The following is a 27,975-nucleotide window of genomic DNA, read 5'->3' as shown; positions in this document are numbered from 1 at the left end:
TTCCATAGATGTTTATTCTCACTGGGGTCGCTGGTGTGCTGGTGCCTATCCCAACTGTCTATGAGCAGTGGGCGGGGTACACCCTAAACTGGTTGCCAGCCAATCACAGGGATATTATTTTTATGTAGGGTTATGCAGGGTATTTTTGCGATTCATGACCTATGAATTCACTTATTGGCAGATGTCTGTTTTTCAATCAATCAATCAAATTGTATTTGTATAGCCCTCAAAGGGCCCTCAAAGGTAATGTCGAGACTTCTTTCGAATGTTTCTCTCTCTCTCTCTCTCTCTCTCTCTCTCTCTCTCTCTCCCTTATATATATATATATATATATATATATATATATATATATATATATATATATATATATATATATATATATATATATATATATATATATATATATATATATATATATATATATAATACTGTATATATACTGTATATATACTGTATGTATAAAACTTTATATATATATATATATATATATATATATATATATATATATATATATATATATATATATATATATATATATATATAGGTCACGTTTGCTGTATTTTTTTCCCCTCTAGTCACTTATAAGTATCATTTTGGTGCTATTCTGTAGCTTCTTGGTGCCAAAAAACTTAATTTGTAGTGAGTTGAAGGACCTCATTAGTTGTATGTTGATACCATCTTGTGGTATCTGCTGGCAGTATTTGCTGCGGGGTTCTTTCCTGATCCATGACGCGATATTGCTTTTCGAGTGCCCATCAGTGGTACACTAGTATTTTCAAGAACAGTGGACAATATAGAGAATAATCTGGATTGAGTGCTTCAAATCCAATAAAGAAAAATAAAGGAACAGTATGAGAAATTTCCACAATAACTAGAAAAGACAAAAAGCAGTAGCACTTTATAGTCTTTCATTCAACGAGGCCAGCCTTTCGACTCCCCTGCCACTGTTGACCAAGGTTGGTTTTCTCTTTACCAAACAAAAATAATATTATTAATGCAAAAGTCAAAATATTGTTGTTTAAAAAAACATTTAACGTCAGTGATCCTAAGACTGACAATGTGTGACCCATTACTGATTTATTTTTAATCTAACTGTTTTTAGTGCGGGTGGACACGCTGGAAGAGTGGTTAGCACGTCCACCTTACATTTCAGGGACCCAAGTTCAAATCCACCTTGCACCTTGGAGTTTGCATGTTTTCCCTGAGCCCGTGTGAGTTCTCTCCGGGCACTCCTGACGCTCTAAATTGCCCTTAAGTGTTATTGTGCTCGTGAATGTTTGTGTACCCTGCGACTGGCTGACAACCAGTCCAGGGTGTCCCCCACATACCAAATGAAGACAACGGGGACTGGCGCCAACGATCCTAGAAGGATGATAATGGATGGTTGGAGACCATTAACGATGAGTTGAGATAAACAAGAGTGATTTTTCCTATTATAGTTTAACCTGTTTAACCATGTTTATCAAAGATATTTGGAATGATTCAACATTTTTCTGTATTTCTTGGGAATGCATCTAGTTTTAGACTTCGCACGGAACTCCGCACATTGTAAAAATGCCGTACTTCCTTCCTCATTCATAAAGTGAGCCATACCCACCTGAGGTTATGCAATGAGGAAATACAACGACTCTCACTTCCGCTACTTACACTCACAGGAAGTACGTCATATCCAATCGCCGGCAGTGGAGCGCGCTACACTAAATATCCGCAGCCGTCGTTCAGCGTTGTTACAAACTTTAAACGCTCATGCTGGTTCACGTAGTAGTTCTATGTCTTCAGGAATGGCCGGACAAACTCCGTAAGTATATTAGATCCAATCTATGGACGTGAATACAAACATGTTAACAAATATGCTTTAGACCAGTGGGCCAGATAACTAGTTCTCGTGGCCTGTTAGCTTCTGTTAGCCCGTGTGAAAATCCCATGTGCCGTGATGCAACCAGTGCGTGATATCGCCTATAATATGTCCGATTTTATTGTTAAGTTTCTGAGAGTGAGTCTTTAGATGGGAAGTAATTTTCCACGCCGTTTGTAGCGTGTTTGGTCTTCAGGTGGCGATAGTTTGATTACTGTCGTTGGCCGTCGGTACTACATATCGGCATAAAGTCCATAATTAACTTCGCTCTCAAAGCTTTAATACTACATGCATTTACCTATTCTTCTGAATAAGTATGGCATGCTATAAATAGCCTCAATCCCGTAGTCTTTAATCGTCGAATGACCTCCACAAAATTAGTTAGAAGGTATGGCATGTATGACCACAAATTGTACATACTTTCTCTGAATTTACGTTACAAAAGTCATAGTTATATAACACCCGTCTAACACCGTTGGTTCTGATGCGTTTCTTGTATTGATATGTGTGCGTTAGACAAGGAATACAACGCTAGATGTGTGTGGTCAAACAATACGATGCCAGATTTAACAGCTATTGCTTCACTTGTTGTTTTCAGGTGTCTAACCAGCCGATGGGATCAACCAGCCCAATCTAAGCAAGGGGACATTCTAAATGTTGCCCATCGTGCTTCCGGGCTTACCAGCACATCTGGTTCAAGCAGTTCATTTCCTCGTACAGATCAAAATGAAAGTCTAATACCTGGAACAGAAAACCCAGAACCGCAGGGAGGTGTAGAAATGGCCGCCGCCATGGCTGCTAAAATAAATGCCATGTTGATGGCAAAAGGAAAACTTTTGACTCCCCCGCCATTGTTGAAGAAGGTTAGTTCTCCACACAATGCAAGTGTTGTTTTCATACTGTCATGTTCGTGTGGCTTTATTTTTTTACTTCATCCAGACCCCCGTAAATGTGCCCTTGCTGCCTCCTGCAGAAGAGCTAGTTGTCACAGAGGTTGATATCAATGATGTGCCTTTAAATTGCAGAGAACTTCTAACTAAAGGCAAAACTCAAGAGGAGGTATGTGAACAGTGCTTTTGCAAGTTTTTAATTAGAGCCAGTGGATGAAAAAAAATCCTTTCTATAGATTGTAACTTGTAGTAATATATTTCTGTTATTGCCATTTCAGATTCGACTGTGTAGTGGTGCAGTAGTTACAACCAGAGGACATTTCATGTCTGATGTTGAAAGGGAAAAAACAGGAGGGTACGTAATCAGATACACAGCCGTTGTATTAAAACAAGGGTATCAAAGATGTCATGCATTTGACAACTATACAGGTTAAAATTTTGTGTGCGAACATTGTATATGTTTACAATGTGTTTAAAGGGACTGTGTGTAAGATTTAGACTGTTTAATTACAGAAAGCAGGAGGTGCTGCATTTACCATTGTCTGTAGCTATAACAGACAGCCTTCGAAGGGGTGCTCATGTAATAAAATGATAACTAGACTTACAATTATATTCATGACATACTATTGGTCGTTAAGAACACATTTATTTGCGAGTTTTTGAAATTTATAATAATTTATTTATTTTTCATGAGAAATGGTGTAAATCTTACACATTGTCCCTTTAAAAGCCTTTTTCCATTTTGTTCAAACATGTGGAAAGCGTGGGGTATTTTTTATGAATATTTCATAATTTTTTACTTGTTGCGGTTGAGCCTCAAAATATCCCTTGGTACAAAGCAGGAACCTAAACTGTGTTTTGGGCTCCATTTGACATAGTAATGATGTGATCACAGACAATGTTCTAAACCAACATTGTTGTGATTTCTAGGTGTGTTGTGCAAATGAAGTCGGGCCATAGTTTAATAATAGTGCCATGCAGGAAGTAAAATTGGACGGTTTTCACAGATGAGATTAAAATTCTTATGTTCCGTCTTGTAAAATGTTCAGAAGAGTGCAGAACTTCCCTGTTGTCCATGACCTGTCTGTTTGTCTCCTTTTAGACAAAGACCTTTGTATTTGCATGTCCAGGCAAAGACACAGGAGCAGGTCAATAGTAAGTGGTGCCAACCCATCCCCGTGTATTTTAAAGAGGAACTATCACATTTGTCTCAACTGATGTCTCCACCATATGTTTTCTTTCACGGTAGAAGCTGTCGCGAGAATCAAAGAGATCATTGCTGAGGATATGCTAAGAGCCTCTGCGGCTTCAGGAGGTCAACCAATGCCCATAATTCCTCCACTCACACTGTACCCTCAGCCTCCCCGGCCCGTCATCCAAACACCCAACTGCAACTCAACGCAGGCACAGGGGCATCGGCCAGCAGCTCCTCATCCAGGGGTATGAAGAGTTGATCAAAGCTTTTGTGGTTCCATACTTAATGTTTTTAGTCTGGAGGTAAAGAAAGTGAGGAGTACGCAGACCATGTTGCCATCACTTATACATACCTCCAAAATTAAATAGCAGAGAGAAGATCTGTGCTCTTAAGATGAGGGCCATGGGTTACTGCATCTGCTGACATCTTTTGTCGCATTTACTGTATTCTAGTACTGAATCAAAATCTATGTTTAAAACTAAATTCCTTTTCCATAGAACTTTGTTCACACCAAGATCTTTGTGGGCCTGGAACAATCTCTGCCATCATTCAACGTAAACGAAAAGGTTGAAGGTCCCGGGGGAACTTACCTGGGCCACATCCAGACAGAAACGGGGGCTCGAGTCTTCCTCAGGGGCAAAGGTTCTGGCTACATTGAACAGGCATCCAAACGGGAGTCATTTGAACCACTTTATGTCTACATCAGGTAATATACTTTTTTGGTCTCCTGTTAAAACAGGGACTTTTTTTTCTATAATTTTGAACATTTTTTGGCATTTTAGAAATACAGTAAATCATTTTTGTAGTAATTAATTTCTTTAAGTCTCCCCTCCATTGCACAGAAAGCACGTTGCTTGACACATTATCCCATTTAGGCCTTGCTCTAACAACGAGCTTTACTGTGTGTTACAGCCACCCAAACGCAGCTGGCCTGGAGGCAGCAAAGCGGCTCACAGAGAGTCTGTTAGAAACTGTAAGTTAATGGCTTGTATGATGCTGTATCAGAGATTTACTATTTGTATGGGGGTTTAAGAAGGTGAAGCTATCAAAGCATATAGTTTTCACTGATACCCACCTCCAAGAGTAACAACGGTAGTGTGAACCACCTAATCTCCAGAGATAGGTCCAGAGTGCTCTGCACCTACCCACAATACATTTCAACCATCACTCAACTCTGCTGTGATGCACTATTCAATGTTCATTCACTCCTGTTTTTACTTCCACCTCCAGGTGAGAGCAGAGCACGCTCGCTTGAAGTCTTCGTACACGGCCACCACTTCAACTCAATGTGAGTTTCCTTTCAATTTTTTTTTCCTGACGTTAACTTCGTCCTGTCTTTTACTGAGTGCTCCAACTGTAGGTTGGTCACAGCCAGTTAATGTTGTATGTGACTGACACTGTTAACACCGCATTTTATACTTTCCTTTCAGCATATGCAACTCATGGATATCCACCTAATAGCAATTACTCTAGCCAGACTTCCTGGTATAACTACCCAGCCAATGGGTATGCTGGAGGCTATTCAGTGTACCCGGGAGCTGGTGGTTATTGGAGTAGTGCAAATGGTCCCCCAAGTCATTCTAACCTGTCGACAACCCCTCCGTCTTCTCAGGCAATGGTTCAGTATCCGGTGTGTCCACGGAATCCAAATCCGTATCTTGTGGAGGTAATCCCAACTCAAACTATCACACTTGTTTTTTTTGTTTTTTTTTTAACCTTGGTATTTTGAATACTTCCTTATGAGTCCATTTATGTAATAAGCCTGTGCACACCCAACGTTCAACAAATGATTCACATAAAGCACCACCATACTGCACTACTAGTATGTCAGTTAATATTATACAGCTTGTGACATTTGAATGAGGCCATCATAATTAGAAACTGTAGCCTAAATCAAATAGAAGTCCTGTTGGGTATTTTTTTCACAAAGGTATATTTTATTTGGTCCTGTAACTTATTTGTGGCTTACATTAAAATTAGGTCTCAGTCTGTCCCTCAAAATCTTGCAAATGTATGAGCTGTGAATGGTGTGTTGTAGGGTGTCTGTGGCAGCAATAAAGTGGACCCTGTAGGATCTTTACACATTCAGCCGGACACAGAAAGCTCAAATCAGCAGTTCCAGCAAGGCACTGAGGAAGAACAGGTTAGACGAAGGCATGCCTGTGGGTTTAAGGAAAATTTAGTACTCAATGTTTTTTTTTTTTTTTCCACCAACCAACATTTAAAAAATGTGGTTGACGGGGATGTAAAAACTCTCACCTTTATGAACAAAATAAAGACGTACATCAACTTTCTAGGCGTTTGTTCATCCTGCCAGCTGCTCTCAGAACCCTCCTGCTCTTGAAGAGTCCAGATGTCCTTCCCCTGACCTCCAAGACAAAACAGTGGAGAGGTTTGTCCTTCTTTAGTTCTCCATGTAGTTCTTCCCTAACGATCTCTGTGACCCTAATAAATACTTTGGATCTGGCCCTTAAGGATCCTCATGCCCCCGCCACCTCCTCCTCCCGTTACGGCTCTCACCTCTGGCCCACTGAAGCGAACACGTGACTTGTTGACCCAGGAGTCAGATAGTCCGCCCAACAGCGTTGCATCTTTGGGTATGCCTCCGTTGCTTTACTTCTATTCTGAGAGCTGCAGCATACGCCTCTGTGGACTTTTTCACATTGACGTTGTCGATGTCCTTTGTACGCATGTCCTTTCAGGTGGCAAAAGCTTTAGATTTCTCCAGTGACGCCACTAGTAAACTCCCTGTAAATGTTTTTTTTTTTTTCCCTAAGGCAGCGTGTTTGAGAAAATCTCAATTTGATTAAACTGTATGGAAGGGTTGTTTAACAGACATTTTACCGCACAGAAAAACAAGTAACATCTTGATGAATTTGTTTGTTGAGAGATTATCTGTTCAATAAAATGGCATCTCTGCCCCCCTGTGGTGGAATTGAGGAGGAGTAAAGACCTGTGAGATTATCTCAATTGCTCGAAGCCACTAACATGGTCTTCTTCTATATGTCTTTTTGTCTTTCCCTTGTTCTCTCTCTCTCTCTCTCCCCATGTCCACGGGCCTGCCTGCCGCGAATGTCCTGACCTGGCTGACTGGGGGATCAAACCAACTGTAAACCATGGCTATCATGGGGCACTTCAATGGGTTTCCTTTTGGGGGCGGTTTCCCTCTCCGTCTCTTTCCCCTCCCTCCCACTCTTCTGTTTGTCTCTTATGCTGTGCCCCAACAGGTCTTGTTGAAGATGTTTGCGAGAAGAAGTCCAAAGTTGTGATGGATGCATCCGGGCTGGTGCCATATGGCGGAGACTCTTCCGACGAGGAAGAGGAGAGGACGCATAGCAGTAAGAGCAGTTACTCATGACCCCTACAGCGATGTACTTTAATCTCCACAAAAAGAAAAATCTACTTTTACACTTTGACACGCAGGTTTGAGCCAATGTGTTTCTCCGGTTACTATTTGAAAGAAAGGCTTATCAAATTTTTATGGTCCTTATTTAGACAGAACTGTAATGTAAGTTTTACTCTGGGTAATTGGAATTCACTACCATTTACAGATTTGTTGGCTGTATTCTCTGCCATTTGCTAAAGTTCACATAGTCAGTGTTTGTGCTTGGGCCAAAGTTGATACCTTGTGACATCTATAGGCAGTTAAATATATTTAGGGAGGGGGCTGTCAACTACTCATGAAATTTTAAATGGCAGAGAACTGCTGAAGATGTCAGTCAACTATTTCATGAATGCAATGCAGCACGTTTATTTTGTTCAATGTGAACATTGTCACCTGATAAAGTAATGGCCAGAAAGAAATTGCATACGTTAAAACCTGAGTAACAGGAAAGGAAATTGCATCCTCTGCTACAATTTTTAAGTCTGTTTTGGGTGGATTTTACTTTTTTTTTATTTTTTTTTTTTTAAGTGCATACAGGTGCTAAGATGACAAGAGATTTTTTTTCAACATGACATTTTTATTTTTGTTGATCAGAAATCAGCCCCATGTATTTGTTCTGAATTGGATACAGATCAGTAACAAATTGCATAACCACATTAACGCTTTTTCTTCTCTTGGAAAATGATCAATGTCTGTTCCCATGGAATACTCTAATAAAAATGCCTAAAACTGACATCTATCATTTGGCTCATTTATGTAAGTGATATTAAGGATGCCCTGTAAATGCATATCTTGGAGCCTCTATGCCATTGTGAATGGTCAGAGAACCTGGACTGTCCAGGCCAAAGCAAGGCTGAACATAATGCTGAAATTGACACTTAAAAGTATACAGGTGTTGTTCCAGATCCACATTAAAGAAGGACAGAGTGTCCCGGGCATAATCCAAAGCCAACCCTATTCGTACTGGGTTCACTGTGATTCGCAGGTCGGGGCTCTGGCCGTTGTGCAGAAACTCATACTTGTGCCTGGGGGAGAAACAAAAACTCGTTTGTGAACAGTCTTAAACATCACTCAAATTTCTAATGATGTTGTTGGTTATTCATAGTTGATAGTGTTAACACAAGGTCAGTTGTGAGGTTACGTTATAGGTCAAAATGCCATGTGAAATGCACACCAATCTTGATTTGATGATTTTTTTTATTTTATTTTTTGGAGGGGGGGTTTAAGACTGACTAAGTAGTTTCTGAGATATAAGGGTTCAGAAGAAGACACGCAAGGCGTTTTGCTACAAATCTCCAAATTCAGTGGGCTGTAGCTCCTAAACCCCTGCTCCAGTTAACAAAAGTTTGGTCATGGCATGAATTGACATCACAGTGAGATGGTGCTCTGATACCTCGAAGTTGTGAGAATGTGTCTCATACACCAGGAGGTGTTGTTTCCTCCAAGGTAAGAGTTTCTCTCTGTATCCTCGTACGCAACCCCGATCCTAAACTCTGTCCTGTCATCCACCAGCACTTCCCAGTAATGTCGAGTCCGCACCGGAATCAGATCCCCAAGGACTGCTACACACCTAGTACACATGTTAAGAATGTTTACTGAAAAGGAGGTTTAACGACAATTTCAGGTTATGCTGATATGCATTCTACACCAAAGTTTGTATCAATTTTTCTCACATCTGCCAATTTTGATTCCTTCTAAATTGAAGTCTTAATATACATTTAAACAATTCAATGTCCTAAAACAGTCGCATGGCATTTTTACAGTAGTTGCATTGTTAGGTTTACCTAGTGAAATTATTATCATCTAAGGCCATAGCGCTGATTGGCAACTCTTCATCTCCATAGAAAAGAGTGAAGCCATCCTCAGAGATAGACAGAGATGGATGGGCAGTGTCCTCTCGGAGATAGAAAAATGTGCCTGCCAACAAAAGAGAGAGCAAAACATTTCTAGAAAGTGTTAAGTTTGGCTGTAACCTGAAAAGAAAAATTTGGAAGGCCTTGTGTTGTAGCTCACCAGAGGTGGAGATGATTATATCTTCACTCCTGTCACTGGGCCCCCCTATATTGACTGCTCTCACAGACATGAGGTAATGATGACCTGCTTGAAGCTGAATCAGACACTGGCAAGTGGGCACTGCTACTACAGACCTGAGAATCAGGATAGGTTAGTATTTTCAATATATCTAACACAGTATTGTAACATTTATTTGCATTCAACTTTTTGCTCCAGAAACATTACTCAGTGAATTTTTACCATCAAGGACAATGCAGCATTTCCACTGAAGTGACAAGACCCAAAAATGAAAATCATCCCAACTGTTCAGAATAAGTGCGGATGCTAAAAGTTTTTTTTTTGTTCTTTTCACAGACAACAGTGCATCCTTATTTGGGAACTTAATAACCTACCAATGGTATCTTGACATAGTAGACAAAAAACGGTGGGAAAGTTAAAAAAAAAAAAAAACATTTAAAGATGAAGGGGAGAAAAAACTCTTAATTGGGATTCCCTGGTCTTATTCTTGTACCAGCGGTGTGAGGAAATCACTCTTACTCAGTGATCCCCCTCTCTGTGCCATTGGGCCCATTTAGTTCAGTTAGCTCCACAGTATAGGAGTCAACAGGGTCAGGGTTTCCCGAATCCCATCGTATGAGAGCAGCCTCCGGGCAGCTGCAGCACTGCCTCTGCTTGATCACTGGAGGCGATGGAACTGCGGAGAATTGACAAAAGATGTAGCTTTCATTTTCCACAGCATCGTTAACTATTGTGACATGGGGGGCCGGGGGGTGCACATTTTACATATTTGATTTTGAATGTAGGGAGCAAAAGTAAAAAGTTGTCAAATATCAAAATACAGCTAGCAAAGTACAATATTTAGATACTTGTGCTTTATTAATGCACATCACAGTTTATTACCTGTCATATATAAGGCCTTCTCGCTGGCTGGGCTGATGCCTGTTGTGTTGGTGGCAGTTACCCAAAGCTCATACTGAGCGCCAGGCAGAAGCTCTGTCACAGTGCAGTGGGTTTCTTTCACTTTTAACTTGCTTACTAAAAGGGAAAAGAACATATACTAAGTCCAAAAATGAGACGTGCATCAGGAGCAAATAGTGTCATGACGCGGGCGTACCATGTGGGCCATTGGTGTTGTCCAGAGGTGCATCCTGCAACACCAGTCTGTAGTATAGCTCATAAAACTCCACTGTGTCATCAGAGAACAGACTCCAGCATACGCGCAAGGATGTCTGGGTGGCTGAGTTGGCCATTTGGGGGTTGATAACTGGTGCAGATGGTGCTGTGGACATTGTGTGATTTTTGGTTTGCAGTCAACCTTGCATTGTTAGAGTAGATAAACAAGTGAATGCACCCCTCATGTTTTTGTTAAACTTTCTTCACACAACTGCAGAAATGACACTTAGCTACAATGCATTCTGGTTAGCTTGTAAAAGCATACATCTGTTCAGTCAAAATAATAACACGTCTGCAACAAAACACCTCGTATTGAAAAGGCAATCACGTTATGAATCTACCAGTATTGATAGACTTTTTTTTCTATTTTACCTATAACTTGGATTCATATATCTGCTTTGCGCTAGATTTCATAAAAAAGTAGCCTATGCGTTATGAGCAAAGCAGTTTGAAATAGTTTGAAAACAATGTCCATTGTGGTTGTGTGCACTGATGTAGAGCTGTAATGCATTTCTTGAAGAGAGTGTTTGCCCCTCTCATACACTACTACTTAAGGCAACCGATGCTTAAAACTTTAGTTACTAAACCTTTTACAGTAACTATACTCTTATCCCTTCCCGTTTCCATCCCTTGACTAGTTTGGGAACACGATGTCGACCTCGAGTGGATCCCATTGATGACCGAACGTGATAAAGGGAAGCAGCGTTTACACGGAATTCAGAATTCTAATTTATAACAAAAGTTCTTTGTAACATCTTCCCCTCTCTTTTGTCTTCACCGTATTACTTCCACCGCACATTCTCACTGGCGTGTGATGTTCACTTAGAGACTGCTGCTGGAGGTATAGTTAACAGCTTGGACAAGACTGGCGAGTCAATCAGCTCATTACCAATTGAGCAGGAGTGGATTACAACTCCTCATTGGTTGATGTCGCGCCATGAGCCCGGCACGTGTCTTAGAGGGCCCACGGCATGTGCGTTTACAGTCAACTAGTCTGTTTGGCATGCAGGAAACCTTTGCAGTGCGTCTTTCCACAATATAGCTTTTTATTTTATTTTTTTTAATTGAAACAAAAAAATAAAAACCACAAAGCACTGAGGCTGTGAAAGATGAAACACAAAGTGGTGGGGGAACACTATACCCGAAATTGTGTTTGTCAAATTTGACAGTTAATAGTGGTTCTCCAGGTGGTGCAGTGGTGAGCATGTCCACCCACATTTCAGGGACCCGATTTCAAATCCACTTCACTCCAGCCCTCCTGTTAGAATTTGCATGTTCTCGAGTCCGCGTGGGTTCTCACCTGGCACTCCAGCTTCCTCCCATACTCCCTGTTATAATAAATTGGAATTTCGAGTGTAAACTCTGCTTCCCTGTTTTCATGTTTGGTCAGCTAGGTCGACGTTGGAGGAGTGCCCGTGGCATGCGTTTCATTACAGGCAACTCGTCTGTTTGGCATGGAGGAAACCTGCACAACATGTCTCTGCAATATAGCTTTTGTTTATTGGTGTGGAGGGCACAGAGCACTTAGGGCGTGAAAGATGAAGTTCGAAGTAGTGAGGGACCACTGACAAAACATTGATCGCAAGAAAGATCCTGAACAGTTATTAACCCGTACGACCAGTAAATAAATCAAACCTGGAACAATGTTGATGGAGTCCATCATGCTTTTGACATCAGAGAGATCAGCGAGAGGTGTTTCGAAGTCAAGACTTGTTGCCAGTGAGAGGTCCATCTCCTCTTGGGCCAAAGTCTCAATTCTGATAAAGTATAAAAAAAAAGCTCATGACAGTCATCTGGGTTAATCAATATGGGTTGAACTACTTGTGTTTTACCGTTTAATGGTGGGAACAACTGCCTGTCAAAACACAAATGATTTAATACAATACATGATGAAAAACACATAGATAAAAAGATTAGTGGATTGATTGAGGGATGGCTAGATTGATGAAGACCTTGAGAAAAAGCCTCTTGTCCTGGCTGCGATAAACCTCCTTAGCTTCCTCAATGAGCTCCTTGGAGGTGTCCAACGCGTGGCCGCAGGCTAGCAGCTGAGCATACAGAGCCTCCAGCTTCCTCTTCTTTTCATCTTCCAATCGAGCTGCACGCTCGTCATAGCGCTGCGATATTGTCTGAAGAACGTCGGTGTAGTGATGCTCCAGGTGTTGCTCACGCCGGCCAAAATTCTCCTGCATGGACATCATTTGCAGAGCTTTTTTGTACAAAGAGCCTTTCTACAATTATGTCACTTATACAAGGTGGCAAAAGATGCAGCTGTCTCTGATGGGCACCTCTTATAGAAAACAAGGTAACCATAATCGGACCACTCCCGGCTCACCTGTTTACTGAGCATGGTCATGTGATGTTTGTAAGCTGAGTTGTTAAATGAGGAAACGTGATGTCGTTTTCAGTCAACAGCAGGTAGCAAAATGGCTTACCTCATTCTACTTACACAATACTGGGTCCGGCTACATAGAACATAATTACATTTTTGACTTGACCTCCCCTTTAAGGAAATTGAAAAGTCACCTTAAACCTATTGCGGTATATCTGGCAATGCGTGCCATAATAGATTTTGTGTTAGTCATAATTTTCTGCCACCTGAAACTACCATTGCAATTATTGTTTACAATTATTATGAAGAAGTATTTAATCACTCTCTGAGAGACACTTTACCTCTACGGTGAGAAAGATTTCTTCAAGGTGTCCTGCAAAATTCTCCATCTCCACCACCTTCTCTTGCAACTGTTTCCTGGTGCTGTTGATGTCACTCTACAAGGATTTAAACAAACTTTAAGAACTTTACATGACAATTTCAATTTGCTGCTATTTGTTGACAAGGATCTTAGCAATATTTTCAATTAGTGCCATTGATGTAGTCAAGGTATGGAAAGGAGCAATATTTTCAATCAGTGCCATTGTGGTCAAGTTATGGAAAGGCCTCTGAGCATTTGTGCTAGTACCCACTTTGTCTCTTATAGTGAGAATGACATCTGTTACTGGTAACCTAGCTGTAGCAATTGAAAACGAGGACAGCTTCCTATACCTCGATGCAAGTGTTGGTAAACACATCATCATGCCCCAGGGAGCCAGGGGAGTTCGTGGGGTTAGCCATGTCTTTCTTCAGCTCCTGGAGTTCAACTTCTTCTGCAATAACATCCAGTCTTGCTCCCCTAATCTCACCCAGATCCATGAGGAATGGCTGTGGGAGGACTTTATTAACTAATACGGAATACAACCCCAAAAGACTGTGGAAACATGCCTCAGTAAGACAACGCATGCAGTAATTAATTTGAGGGATATTTACCGCAATTGATCGGCTTTTTACGCAACCATTGCAGGCCAACGTGCACAACAAGTCAGGCCAACTCTCGAATAGAGCAGCAACACACGCACAAGCTGTGACAGAAATAGATGAGGCAAGCACTCTGGTCAAATGTCAAAAATGGCAAACATCATGGGTATATCGGTCAACATTGTCTACGGTGCTTACGAAATAACATACATTTTCAACAATACGTAGATTACAGTGTTATAAAGAGTTTTTAAAATATATTTTTTAATCTTTCTTTTTTTCCCTTCTGACGTCGCTGGGCGGAAATCCCCACTCTTGTGACTCAAAAGTTCAACACAAATACCAGGGGTATGGTGCCTTCAAATACCGTAGTCATTTAGAGCGTTTTATCCCAGTCTTTGAGCTCACATTGTATCGACTCCGCAATACTGGTGAAGAACTGATGCTATTGTACTGTTTTGAACGTCCCTGTAAGGCGATTGACTAGTTCACGGGACTAGTGCGTCAACGTCTTTCGCGCATGTGAGACGCGCCGATGAAATCGGAAGCGATATAAAATCCCACTTTTTTCCATGGTCTTGAATGCAACCTACGTCACGTAAATGGCGGACGTTGTAAACAAAGCCACGGTTTTGCGGAAGAGTTCCGTGTCCAAACATCTTCAATGATGAACAACGTCGAGTGTGAGCGCCCGGACAGCCTGGACGAATGGGTCGCGATAAAAAGCAACGTATTCGAGGAAGACGAAGTGTTTAAGTTGGGCTTTATCGTCCAATGGAACGTCATCGAGTGTAAGTTCGCGGTCACCTGCCACAACAGGACATTACAGCGGCGGAGGCGCAAAGAAGACTTGAGCGTGGCTGGGGAGCAACAAAGTAGCTGGGCCGGACTCTTCTCTGTCAGTGATTTAAAACACACCCATCAACAGCTAACATGTGTCAGCGATGTATTGGCGGCTTGCTTTCCCGACTTGTCCGAATTCGAAGACTGCAGCGTTTGGGATTTGCTTTTCCCGAATCGGAAGTGCGCTTCGGACGATGAGCGCAGGGACTCGGACTCGCCGTGTCGGAAGTTGGAAAAGTACTTCAGCACCGCTATCGACCTTTGCGGGAGGACAATTGTACTCGACACGCTTTTCGCCCAGGATGAGCGTGACGATGAGGACTACTTTGAGAACCTTCAAGAGTTCAAGAGAAAGAGCATGCACGACGAGATGTCAAGGGCGAAGGGTCACCTGCGCCAGGTAACCGAGTCATGTACACAGCCTCCATTCGCCACACTTTTCTCAAATGTCGCCGGTTGCCTTAAAGGTTAATTAGCTACTACAATGATTACTCGCTTGAAAACGTTACGTATGATGAACAAAAAAGCGATTAGTTTGAAAAATTCACGATAGTTAAGTGATAAATAACGATACATTTCACTAACAAGTAAATAATATAACAATTGTATATATGTATAATTCTAACCGTTTTCCAGTGGCTAGTTGTATGTGCATTCTAATAGATGAATGTTCTGCCTGCCCCTACTGCACTGGCCTAGATACAGTAGATGATCAAAGATGTTTGCTTTCGTATCCGTTTGCGTAAGTGGTCAATATCGTAAGACAATATGGAGTTGAAGAATTCTCCCTTGTCATCACTTGTGAACGCAGAATAATTTTGAGTTTTCTCCTTTGAGTAAAGGTTGCATTGAAGAATGTTTTTGAACACAGGGGACTATGTGTCCTTGCAAGGCAGTCATGAGTTAGGTTATTTTAAGAAGATTTCAAAACAGTTTAGAATCCCTGCAATTTTATTCACACTCTGCATTCACCACTATTCACCACTATTCACCACCCTCTTATTCAAAGCTTAATAACCGACTTTTAATCTTGTAACTGTGAAAAGAATGATGATCTATGTCCTGTCTTTCTTTTTAGCTGCTGCAGAGTCACAATGGCACCGACCGGATGCTTGCGCTGCTGGCTATCTACGCACAGGAAGACGAGGCCTACCAGGACCTGGTCACTGAGGCCACTACCTTCTTCCAGTACCTACTGCAGCCTTTCAGAGACATGCGAGAGCTGGCTTGCCTCTACAAAATGGAGATCCTGGTAAATCCAAACGTGACATTTAAAAGTCGATTTTAGGGCTGTCCACTCTCTTAAATCTTTTTAGAATTGATTATATTTATTGATTGCTCCAGCTAATGATTGTTCAATTGAAGAGATTCACACATGGCTGTGGCGACCACGGACAACAATGAGCTAGCATTATTTATTTCATTGCTTGACTGCAGTATAGACTTCCCGCCAACAGAGTGGTAACATACCAGGGGTGTCCAAACCTTCCAATTTAAGGGCTACATGTACAGAAAAATGAAAGGAAGGGAAGGGCACACAGAGACAAACCATTCACACACCCAATCACACCTAAAGACAATTTAGAGTCAATACTTTAATTTATTAAAAATGCTCAGGTATATCAAGTAAGTAATAATGTATTGATCCTATTTTCAGGTTAATGTGATAAACTGCTACTGGCTGTTAAAGGTGATAACGTGGCAAAATAAAGGAATTTTCAAGGGGAGGGGGGGGGGTATATCCCACCAGACGAGATCTGTACTAATGGTAAACCCCTTACTTCAGGATCATTAAGGTGTTATCTTCATAATGGGACCTTGAGACAGCAGAAAGTGAACTTTTTTTGCTTCTAAAGTGATCTTGATTTTACCACAATAACTCTCTTATTTTTGTCGTAAGTAGTTTATAGTTTATAGTATAGTTTATAGTTTCTCATTGCAGTTTTAGAAAAGATGTACAGAATATACATCATTTAATTTGTTGTAGTGTCACCTTTTTTTTAATATATCCACCTTTTTTTTAACTGGTTTTGTGGTACTTTAAATGTCAGACCGCTAAAAAATGGATGATGGGCCACAAATGGAGTTTTGGCACCCATCTAATGAACGGCATTAAACACCTACTGGAACTGTCTATGTGGCAAAAATGTATTGGCTCGTCTGATTTAGTTGAACCCCCCAGGTGGTGATGATGTCCGTGACAGGGAATGCAGTCATTAAAAAAATGTACTGCTCAATATATTAGGAATAAGCCTCCCTTCTTCTGGAAATCACTTTTCATTTAAACAGTTACTCCCTTTTCTGGTTATATCATCTGCTGTAGCTTCTGTGTCACCAGGGATGTTAGAGAATATTTGACCAAAACTCATTCTCATACATGTTTGATTAGCATTGCACATTTAATGTTCTCCACTGCCGTTTTCCACAGAAGTCCCTGGAGTTTGATGACTTGGGTCCTAAGCGTATTGAGGCTCTGGAGAAGGAGGCGGAGGAGTGGAGGGCCAAAGCGGAAGATGCAGTCGCTTCTATTCAGGACATCACAGTCACCTACTTTGCGCAGACCTCCAAGGCCCTGGCTGGTGACTCATTCTGTTTAATCACTTGATTATTAATAACCTGAGATCTGTGTGCCTTACCTGCATATTTGGGAAATAAATGATTGCAATCCCTGGTAGCATTGCAACTTCAGATATATTGTATCCCAAAACACGAGGTTTACTCATGGAAAAAAATATACAGTATATTCTTGGTAATATGAATAAACCCTATATGTAAAAATAATACTTATCGTACACTAATAACTCCGGTTTACCACAGGCACAGGGCATATGCCCCGCTTTTGGTTTTTACTTTTCAAGCAATCTGTAGCATATGTTCTCACTGCATGCAGTCAAAGAATTGTGGGATTATTTGGTTTATCAATTTTAGGTAAAGGAACAGAAGACTCGCTTGGACAGTTCTTGAAATAAAAGTTCAAGTGTGCTTGCTACAAATTGTTTGGGGTCAACACGGTGGCAGACTGGTGAGAGCAGTTTCACCTCACGTGCATAGGCCATGGGTTCACTTTGGCTCTAGCCTTCTTGTGTAGAGTTTACATGTTCTTTGCGTGCCTTTGTTTGTGTGCCTGCAATTGCCTTCCCCAAATCAGCTGGGATAGGCTCCAGCATGCCCGTGACCCTTGTGAGTGTAAGCGGTGTGATGGATGGAATATATACTTAAAACCATAAATGGGTTTATGGAAATTATCATCAACGTTGCAATAATTATAAACACACAGAACAACAAAATCAACATATATTTAGATCAATCACTGCCAGACAAGTTAAAATGGATGTTTATTAAAAATGGATTTTTGACATCCAAAAGTTGCATATGATGCCACTTTAATAAAAGAAAAGAAAATGTTAATTTGAGGCTAAAAATGATATTCATATTATACATGTTTCAGGTATGGTTAAGCAAATGGAGGAGGATAAGTGTCGCTTCGGAGCTGCCGCTTGGGCTTCTGCAGCTCCACGACTGGAAAAACTGCGCTTCCTGCTGGCCAAAGAAGCCCTACAGCACATGAGATCAACTGAGATGTGTCTAACCAGAAAGCAAGCCGGCATCAAAAAAGAGGTGAACAGCTCGCACACCCGTTTGGCATGAACAGCATGCTAATTATTATTATTATTATTATTTTTTGGGTGGTAGTATTGGTGAGGGGGGTGGGGCAGGGTGGGCATAGCAGTTTTCTAGCACATTCTATCCGTGTGGGATCAACACAGCTCTGTTGTTTTGTGGCAAGGCTTTGGCGATGGTCACACACACGCTCTCACATGCTTGGCGGTTATGAAACACCTTTCATCTGTTTACAAGAGTCATGCCAAAGCACACAGACTCCCATCACTACATCTCAAAAACCTGCCTGGGAGAAAGAGAGTTTTTGTGTGTGTGCATACGTGTATTTCTGCATTTGTTAGTGTGTACGTTTGGGTTAGTGGGTATAAATCCTTGTGTATATCTGTATTATTATTGTGTGTGCGTGTGTGTCGATGTTTGGATACGTTTCAGTGTCTGTATGGATGTAAGTGTGTGGGCGGATTTTTGGTTTGTGAGTACCCTGCAGTACATGTATTACATCATATTCAAAAGTGTTTTGGAACAATCCTATCTGCTGCTGCAATGTTTTTGAATGTGAGATTTACAAAAAACCTTCAGCGCGTATACGCTCACATTGCATTATTCATCTTATTACACTCTTTAAATACCAGTTGATCATGCTGACTGTATGTGTGTTGGTGTGTTTGATGATGCTTTCTGTGCGTGTGTGTTTTTTCTGTAATGAGATCAGTGAGAAGCACCTACACAGAATCACCGGTGGCCACATAACTCAGTGATTCAGTTGAGTGCACCTGCTGATTTCACTGCATGATGCCTGCGTGCGTGTGAATGAGCACGTGCGCATGGAATGCGCAGCACATCATCTCAAATCAATTCAACGGACAAGCTAGAGTCTGATTTCTAGTCAGTTTCCATTTGTGTGGCACAGCTCAGCCTGAACGTGAACACGCTTCAAAAGTGTCCGCTTCAAAGCTCTTTCTTGAAAAGATTTAGTTGTACAACTGCACAAATATTTTGTTTCAGCTCATTTCAGTGCAAGATCAGCATCAACCAAAAACACCCCGCTGAAATTGAGCCTCAAATACGATCTTTAGCGCATCTTATACATTGCTTGGTGAAAAAGAATAACGGATGGATAATTTGAATTTGACAAGAAATAGCCATCCCTACCTCCCAATTTTAAGGCAATTGTCAGTTATGATTCATCGACAACTGATAGATTATCACGTTAATTTCTAGTTAATAATTTTATGATTGTTTTTAGACCGTTTTTAAAATTGTCCTTTTCCTATAAATTTAGCTTCTCAATAGTAAAATGTAATTTCTGTAGTCCTTCATAAAAGCAGAATTTTATTTGTTTAGAAAAATAAGATCCACTTCTATTTTCGAAGCAAATATCATAATATTTTATCACAAATTAACTGAATCATATTTTCAAATTGATGTTTGGTCTATTTTCTGCACGGTCAGAAGATTTTTTTTTTTTTTTTAATGATTTTGTTTTAATTCAGTACATCAATTAATTAACAAAATAATGAATAGATTATCCATCCATCCATTTTCCTAGCCACTTAACCTCAAGTGGGTCGGCGGCATGATGAAGCCCCAGCTGTCTTCAGGCAGTAGGCGGTAGACCCTGAACTGGTTGCCAGCCAATTGCAGGGCATGCATAGATTCAGACTCACGGACACACCTACAGGGCATTTGGAGTGTCCAATATACCTACCATGCAGCTTTTGGGAATATATTCTCAGTGCCCAGAGAAAGCCCACACGGGCACGGCGAGGACATGCAAACTCCACATCGTAAGACCGGAGCTGGAACCGAGCCAGCGACCTCTTTTCTGTGAGGCGGATGTGCTAAGCACTCTATCACCACGTCGTCCCCCAAAAATTAATCGATTAATAAAATAATCATGGAGCCCTTGTGACACCGGGTACCCTTTTCATGCTGACATGTCCGTTTTTATGTTTTGTTATGTTTTCTGTGTTTTGTTCCAGTTTGTCAGCTTGTATGGCAGAGACAAGAGCCAGACAGCTAAGCAAACTGAACAAGACCAGCAGCACTCTGTAGATCGACTGGAGTTGCAGTTCTACGAAACGCAACTGGAACTGTACAACACCAAGTTTGAGATTCTGAAAAACGAGGAGCAGCTTCTGGTGACTCAGACAGACACCCTGCGGCGTCAGATCAGAGGTACTCCTACTACCAAATGTGTACCATGTGCATGTGTGCAAGTTCAGAGCATGTGTTTGAATATGCATAACAATTTCACTTGCTCTAAATAAATCACTGCCATGCACAAAAAAAAAGTTACAAATCAACAAAGCTACATGTTGGTTACAGTGAACTATGTTTATAATAGAAACTACTAACTGGACCAACCTGATTTGTGTTTTAGAACTGAAGGAAGAGGTGGTATATTATGATGTGTGTGAGGATCCAGAGGAGCTCCACAGCATGGTCCGCACGTCCCTCCAACACACGGAGCCTCCAGCTGTCCGTCAGCTCAAAAGGCGTCTGCAGGACCTGGAAACCAAGAGAGGCAACATCTGTGCTCGGCGAGCCTACCTGCGCAACAAAAAAGTACAGCGTCATCAGACTTTATCTTTGAAAATGACATTTAGAACTTTGTTTATTCATAGTATAGTTATGTTTTAGCACATTGTTTTTTTTTTTTCAGCCTGCTGTTAAGCAGCAAAAGCAAAGGTCTGCCTGATCACTCTTTACAAATGCACTTATTTTGGGGGGGTGGCGTATAGCACGCAGGTATTTGCTGAAGGAACCTGTCTATTTAGCAGGTTTTTGTGCTCTTTCTGTAATGCCCTAAAATGCCACAAGATGGCAACAAAGCACTGGCTCATAGAAAAGTAGCAGTTAGTGACTAGGTCATAAGTTCTTAATTGTTATATAAGACAAGGGTTCTCAAAGTTTTTGTGGAGTCAGGGACCCCTTTTCGGAAGCAAATTTTCCAAGTACCCCCATTGCAAATGTTTGCGGAAACAAAACAACAAAAAGCATTTAAGCCAAACATAAGTGCCCTTTTATTCAGCAACACCTTAAATTTGGTAACAGGTATATTCGTTACTTTTTAGCCAGACTGCAGTTTGAAAAATATATGTTGCAAATAGCATGTCTATAAAGGGTCAATTTCTCCCGAAAAGGTTACTCAAAAACAGCCTTCTTCATCGCCTTGTTAGAAAGCAATTGTAGGCAGCATTTTGACAAATTAAAAAATTATTACATTTTCAAAAATGTGTTATGCTGGTTGAATTACTTGCTTTATTGAAGAGTCGTGGATATTTTCACAATTTCATATAAAATAAAATGAGCACAAATATATATATATATAAATGCAAACTAATATTGGTAAATTAAATCAGCTGTCTGATTAATTGGTCGGGCTGTTGTACACGGAAGAGCCCATGTTACTTTTCCCCTACCCATCCGTGACCCAACCTGATTGGCTCCGTGACTCACCTTTGGTCTTAATCCAGCAGTAGACAATCACTAGTCTAGGAAATACCAGTGAAGTGATACCTCTCAACTGAGAGACGCCTCCGTGCCGGGGTTGACTAAATGTGACAATTGTGGGATGAAAAAAAAAAAAAAAAAGCATTGACTTCCTACGCACATCAGATGATTGACCTCCACACTTACAGTGCAAACCACCTAGCAACGGACTAAGCCCGTGTTCTTAACAACTGTGTTTTGAGGCCACGTGTGAAAACAACAAAACACAATTTCTCAAGTTGAATCAAGTGATGCAACAAGACATGCTCCAACTGAAGCTAACAGCGTTCTTTGTGATGCGTGCCTTTATGTAGGACCAGTGTGTGGAGGCCCACGAGCAGAAGCGGCTTGCAGCTGAGCACAAATCCATAGTCTTCGCCCAGCATCATCAGGTCCACTTGGTATGTCGTCATGGCAACGAGACAGTCAGAGAGATGCTCCCACATTGGCAAAAGCTCCTAATGAGCTGCAATCGGATTCTGTCCGTCTCCCCGCAGTGTCGCCTTCAACTTCTCTCTCCCTGTCACGGTTTTTTGTAGAAACGAGAGAAGAGGAAGGAGGAAGAGCAGAAAAGGAAGCTGTGGGTGGACCAGGAGCGAGAAAAGACTCTGAACAGATTAAGATCCTTCAGAGAGGTTAAACCTGTTCTTATTTTGTCTTTTTAATAAGATGCAAAGCTCCCCCTGGGTTATCGAAGTTTTGACTTTCTTAGATGCAGACATCAAGGAGAGGCTCGCCATTCTTTATTATTTATTAACTCATTCAAACACAAAGGCCATTTTTACATTCTTTGTAAGAGTAGAAAAAATCTATTCCAGATGCATGTGTTAGTTGAATTAGTTGAATTAAGAAGAATGAAGTAATTAGTGAATTAATTACTAATCAAGTACTTTATGTTCTAAAAAGACCAACATAATTGTTTATTTGAGGTAATTAAGTTTAAGTGGTGTTCTGTGCGGCCCTTCAAAGTATCTGAATGCTTAAAGATCATCAAAAGCACTGAGCTGCCCTTAAAACCTTGTAAATGTTGTAAACCTTTGTATAAATTGATTTGCAGCATGGTCTTCTCTTCAGTTAAACATTTGCATCTATACAGTGTTTACAGTGTCTGAATCAGCCATTACTTTTTTGCCATTTCCATTCAACACTTTTATTTAAGACAAAAAGAAAAAGGCCTTGCCTTGTTAAAAATTGATCTTTAAAGAAAAGATTGAAAGTAATTTGACCTGGGGCATTTTTTCGCAGCTAAATCACTGCTGCATTTTTTTCCCCCAGAGGATAAAGAATGTATGCCTGTGTTTATGTTTGACTTCACTGACTGTTTAAGTAGCTAGTGCTGTCATTGTCTGCATTGAAAAGTTAAAAATACATTTTAAGTTGAGTTGACAAAAAATGAACACTTTTTCCCCTTACTCTTTGCTCTCCCCCTCATCTTTTCAAAGAAGAGACAGGGTCAGTACGTCTTGAAGTCCCCTCAGACCCGGAGGTCTCCCACTAAGTCGTCTTGCCCCTCCCAGCCACTTTCCATCATCAGCCTGGGCCCGCTTTCCTCCTCTGATGGGCTTCCCTCCTTCCAGCCTCCACCGAGACGCAAAATATTACCGGTGAAAGTGCAGGCTCAAGACATCCGAGTCCAAATCTACTCTTCGCAGCCACCTCCATCTGAAAATTGCTTTAATGTGGCGCCCACATCTCCGCCGCCGCCACCACCGCCGCCGCCGCCGCCACCACTACTACTCAACACCTGTAAGGACAAACCATTGCCACTCAGTGACCAAGAACAACCTTTTCCAGCAAAGAACACCCTCACTCAAAACATAGGTGAGGCTCCTAGATTTTAATTAAAAAAATAATATATATATATATATATATATATATATATATATATATATATATATATAAAATATTATATATAAAATATTATATTATATTATATTATATTGTTTCCAAAAAATATGCAGAATTAAGCATGTGTTACAACAAAAATTTACCATGCTAAATGAAATTGAAATTAAATAAAAATAAATAAATAGTACATTAAATAAATTAAATCAAGTTTACGTCAACAGCACTCCAAATGTCAATATCATTTGAATATCCAAGTATATTAACTTTTTAATTTGAAAATGTACACTTATCCAAAAATATACAACTTATTACCATGCAAAATATGAACATTTTTTTTCCAAAACACAACTTAATTATCATGAAAATGATGCTTTTTATCTAGAAATTATGTGACTATCTAAAAAAAAATTAGGACTTTCAAAACTTTGCTCCACTTCTTTTAAACGTGTTGTTTTTCATTAAAGGTTAAAATTAAATGTAAATGCACCCACCCTAAACACACCTCTAAACAGAGCTTCAGATGTTCAGAGCTGTTGAGGACGAAGATCATCAAACTTAAAGCCGAACTGCGGTGTTGCTATAGGAACCATGGATGAAGTGTTAGCCTCGCTGCAACGTGGACACATCCGGCTTCGAAAGGCCCCCGAAGCCGGGACCCCTCCCCCCCGTGGCGACCCGAGAAGCAGCCTGATGTTGGCCATCCGGCAAGGAGTCACCTTGAAGAAGGTCAGGTGTCCTACACTAGCGAACGTCCAAACCTTTCCTTAGAAAGCTTGCATTTCGAACCACCTTGGGAAAACCCTACCGGTTGTAACCGAGCGTCATTTTAGGTGCTTCCGGCTCGATCTGACATGCAGAGCGGCAGGCAAGACAACGAGCTGGAGCGTAGCATCAAAGCGGCCATGATGAGGATGAAGAAGGTGTCTGATGACTCCGACGACGATGACAGAGGGGACGAGGAAACACACAGTGGCGAGTGGGACAATTGAAGATGACTACACACACATATGCACATCTATAAAGCCACACTTACAACACCTTATTTAAGGCCAAATTTGAGTGTGGACGTTTGCTTAACTTAGTCGCCTTTTAATTTGAAATTTAAATGTGTTTCGGGTGTGATAAAAAAGTGCAAAATTGTTTCATAGAGTAGGATGGAAAGCTGTGGGAATTTTTGTTCAATAACCTTTGACATCCTGCTTAACTCATTCAAGCGGACATATTTTTACTTTTCTAATTTTAGTCCAGACATTTAATCTCAGGTCCATATTTTTTGTTATATTTATCCTTTTCTCATGTGGTTGGCTAAAGGAAGGTCTTAAAAATGTACTAAATGAATTAAGTACTAAAGTCATTGATTTAGGTAAATAAGCACTGAAATAATTGATTATTGTACTTCAGTGCCAATAATCAATTACTGTTGCTACTTTAGAACTTAAGTATCTAAAACAATTGATTATTAATTACAATTTTTTTTTGTATCTAAACTTACTGATAATTGTAGTACTTCATTACTGAAGTCAATATGAGCATCTAAAGCAGTGGTTCTTAACCTTGCTGTAGGTATCGAAACCCTTACATTTCCGGACAAAAATAATGATTTTTAACTTGTAAACGCAGTGTGATGTGGCTTTTACTGACGCGTATACACAACACACACAAACACATTGTCTCACACCTCAGACTGACTCATGGAACCCCAGGGGTTCAATCCAACCCAGGTTAAGAACAACTGATCGGAAGTAATCATTAATGAAGTCATTGATTACTTTAGTACTTAATCACCTAGTTATTGATTACTTTCATACTTATTTCAATAAGTGACAGCCATTTTCATACCATCCTTTAGCCAAATACTTAAAAATATATAAGTACCCGGGATTGAATGTTTTGACTCTTAAAAGAATAGAAATACAGTATATGTCTTTAGGATTGAATGAGTTCAAGGTCCATCAGGTGTGGCGCCGGGTGGTGAAGCCTGTTGGCCAGTGACTAAACGGCATAAACTCCATACTCAAGTGTAAAACGCTACCACATCATGTGTGTTGCGCAAGGGGGCTTGCGGCAGGCACATTGTAGGGAAAATAATATATAACGCTTGAGAAAGGCGTATTTTGATTGACGGCTAAGTGTTTGTTGTCGTGACAGAAATGGCCCAAGTTATGTTCAGTAAACGGGACTGGCAATTTTACCCATTCGCCACAGCTGCAAGGAGAGCGCTGCGTAATTGGGGAAGGGGTGCCATGCTGGTGCTTGGTTGCCTTTTAGCCCCGCCCAAAAGAGACAACCGAGAAGGTAAAAAAAGGTTTACACACTCAGCAGCTCACTTCTAAAATTTTCCGAGTCTCTGCATGTTTTCAACACTTATCTTCCAACATATTTCATGTATTCCAGAGTAAAACACAGGATTGACTTTAGCTAGGCCAGTGTTTTTCAGCCACTGTGACGGCACAGTAGTGTTCCACAAGATGGCGTCAGGTCTGCAGTGAGAAATTATTCAGTTTCACACGCATTCATTTAATTAATATGTGGAAACATAAAATGCCCTTGTCGGCTGTGAGAGTAGTGTGTTTCAGCCTAATCGTGTAATAAATACCCTTTGCCAGTAGGTGGCAGTGCAGTACTTTGAGACAAGCTCTTAAGGGATGTTAAACAGTGTTTATTTGACTCCTGTTAATAAAACTTTGATTACTTGGATACTCCAGAGATTCAAAATTTTAAAAATTTGGGCTGGTGGCGTGCCTTGAGATCTTTCAAAAGAAAAAACGTTGCCCTGGCTCAAATAAGGGTGACGGACTTGTTGGCGCCAATCCACCTCTGCCTTAATAACAAAAAAGTCTCAGAGGGCTTTAGAGTTCCCACGGCATCCACTGAACCGAGCCCCTCCAAAGGAAAAACTTGTAAAACCGAAAAATAAAAAAAACATTGAAAAGTTGGGAGGAGGTAGGAGACCCTTTCATGTGTTGATCTGCTAGTGAGGACAAAGAGTGTTGTAGTACATTCATGCTAAAATAGGCCGGCTCGGTGAAAGAGCGGCTAGCATGTCTGCCTCACTGTTCAGAGTCCCAAGTTCAATTCCTGCTTGCTCCATCCTTCCTGTGTGGAGTTTGCGTGTTCTCCCTGTGCCTGTGTGGGTTTCTTTTCGGGCTTTCTCCCACATTCCAAAAATATGCTTGGTAGGTATAGTGGACACTCCAAATTGTCCCGAGTTGTAATTGGGTGCGTAAGTGGTTGTTCGTCCCTGCGTGTCATGCGATTGGCCGGCAACCGGTTCAGGGTTGCACGAAGACGCTAGTGAGGAAAAGCGGCTATAGATGATGGATGGATGGATGTTAAATGATTATTGAATAAATGTTCAAACAGCTTTCAGCAGAAAAAAAAGCTATTTAGCGTTTGTAGTGCTATGTTGGGAAATTGAAAATGATGTCCCCCTCATGGAAGGAGTTTACGTATTTAACATTTAAAATGTTTCTATTTGCAAAGGCGTCTTTGGGCCACACTGAAATGGGGAAAATGACATTACAGGAATAACATTATCAGATTATTTTGTTTTTTAGATCAGAGTTAACATTACAATGAGTTATATTTATTTCCAAGAAACATGGTAATAGAATGTTTTTGAGGAACAATCCTATTCTTATTTTTGCTGACCTTCAAGGTATTGGGTACTTACAACGCCTATCCATACCAAGCACTGATACTCGAGGAAAAGAAAAACGGGATTTCAAAGGCAATCTAGAAAAGAGATGGCTTGAATTTGTCCTGCGCCCCCAAAGGCTTGGCCTAATGTATTTTCTTAACTCAGTGTGGCCTTAATGTACACCTATTAGCGGCGCCACCGTTTGTTTTTTTTTCTGTCCTGTTGTTTGCTGCTATCCAGTATTATGAATGTATTTGAATCATCCTGACTGCGTCCACAGCAAATTGTTTTAATCCCTGTTGTGATTAGGCCTCGCTAGCACTGAAAATGTTATTTTTTGTACAATGTACAAAACCTTTCTTGAGCCAAGCGGGCCAGGTCTTGCTTGCCCCCTGGCCTTGAGTTTTGACACGTGTGCACTAAGGGTTAATAGCCGTCCTTGAATTGTTAGTAATTTGTGTTTCTGATGCCGCAATGATTGTATGACAGTCATGAGGAGCATGTTTGAATAAATCTAACATTGAATTCTGACTTGAGTGTGTGAGCCCAACGATGAATCATCTCGCCTACACTATCTATAGAAAGTCATTTGAGACTTTATTTCCAATCCTTGATGTCCAATTTAAGGTCCATATTGCGTGTGTGTGTGTGTGTGTGTGTGTGTGTGTGTATATATATATATATATATATATATATATATATATATATATATATATATATTATAT

General features: G+C 40.7%; 3 protein-coding genes and 1 long non-coding RNA gene across 9 annotated transcripts; 2 read left to right on the top strand and 2 right to left on the bottom strand.

Moving 5' to 3' along the window:
- Positions 1-1,673: 1,673 nt before the first annotated feature.
- LOC148424743 (KH homology domain-containing protein 4-like) lies at positions 1,674-8,058 on the top strand. Of its 2 annotated transcripts, XM_088412274.1 has the most exons (14): positions 1,674-1,798; positions 2,454-2,718; positions 2,795-2,914; positions 3,024-3,100; positions 3,848-3,900; positions 3,995-4,185; positions 4,438-4,646; positions 4,853-4,913; positions 5,171-5,228; positions 5,371-5,606; positions 5,979-6,083; positions 6,238-6,332; positions 6,416-6,537; positions 7,168-8,058. In XM_088412274.1, exons 1-14 carry the CDS (start codon positions 1,770-1,772, stop codon positions 7,296-7,298), a joined length of 1,752 nt encoding a protein of 583 aa, XP_088268400.1. In that variant the 5' UTR covers positions 1,674-1,769; the 3' UTR covers positions 7,299-8,058. The 2 variants fall into 2 exon arrangements, with proteins under 2 accessions (XP_088268400.1, XP_088268399.1); XM_088412273.1 differs by having other exon boundaries at positions 6,416-8,058.
- Positions 7,874-14,692, bottom strand: fsd2 (fibronectin type III and SPRY domain containing 2). 5 transcript variants are annotated; one of them, XM_088412272.1, is made up of 14 exons: positions 14,611-14,692; positions 13,816-13,907; positions 13,555-13,730; positions 13,185-13,280; positions 12,464-12,697; positions 12,344-12,366; positions 12,147-12,268; positions 10,453-10,617; positions 10,239-10,373; positions 9,876-10,032; positions 9,339-9,472; positions 9,110-9,242; positions 8,719-8,895; positions 7,874-8,350 (listed from the first exon to the last, which is right to left on the bottom strand). In XM_088412272.1, the coding sequence occupies exons 3-14, from the start codon at positions 13,699-13,701 to the stop codon at positions 8,092-8,094; spliced, it is 1,782 nt and encodes a 593-aa protein (XP_088268398.1). In that variant the 5' UTR covers positions 13,702-13,730; positions 13,816-13,907; positions 14,611-14,692; the 3' UTR covers positions 7,874-8,091. The 5 variants fall into 5 exon arrangements, with proteins under 5 accessions (XP_088268398.1, XP_088268397.1, XP_088268396.1 ...); XM_088412271.1 differs by lacking the exon at positions 14,611-14,692 and adding an exon at positions 14,014-14,161; XM_088412270.1 differs by having other exon boundaries at positions 7,875-8,350; positions 13,555-13,710; positions 14,611-14,691.
- whamm (WASP homolog associated with actin, golgi membranes and microtubules) lies at positions 14,423-27,781 on the top strand. The gene is made up of 11 exons (XM_088412267.1): positions 14,423-15,046; positions 15,725-15,898; positions 17,075-17,225; positions 18,095-18,264; positions 20,250-20,445; positions 20,651-20,835; positions 22,077-22,163; positions 22,302-22,397; positions 23,205-23,583; positions 24,194-24,336; positions 24,441-27,781. Exons 1-11 carry the CDS (start codon positions 14,468-14,470, stop codon positions 24,597-24,599), a joined length of 2,319 nt encoding a protein of 772 aa, XP_088268393.1. The 5' UTR covers positions 14,423-14,467; the 3' UTR covers positions 24,600-27,781.
- LOC148424741 (uncharacterized) lies at positions 18,061-21,971 on the bottom strand. The gene is made up of 3 exons (XR_015865286.1): positions 21,730-21,971; positions 20,635-20,820; positions 18,061-18,201 (listed from the first exon to the last, which is right to left on the bottom strand). It is a non-coding gene; the product is annotated as an uncharacterized LOC148424741 (long non-coding RNA).
- Positions 27,782-27,975: the final 194 nt, after the last annotated feature.

The sequence above is a fragment of the Hippichthys cyanospilos genome, chromosome 4 (assembly GCF_059441005.1).
Source record: "Hippichthys cyanospilos isolate Australia breed blue-spotted pipefish chromosome 4, RoL_Hcya_1.0, whole genome shotgun sequence".
In the NCBI taxonomy this organism is placed as follows: Eukaryota; Metazoa; Chordata; class Actinopteri; order Syngnathiformes; family Syngnathidae; genus Hippichthys; species Hippichthys cyanospilos.
This window is presented reverse-complemented; position numbering and strand designations above follow the sequence as displayed.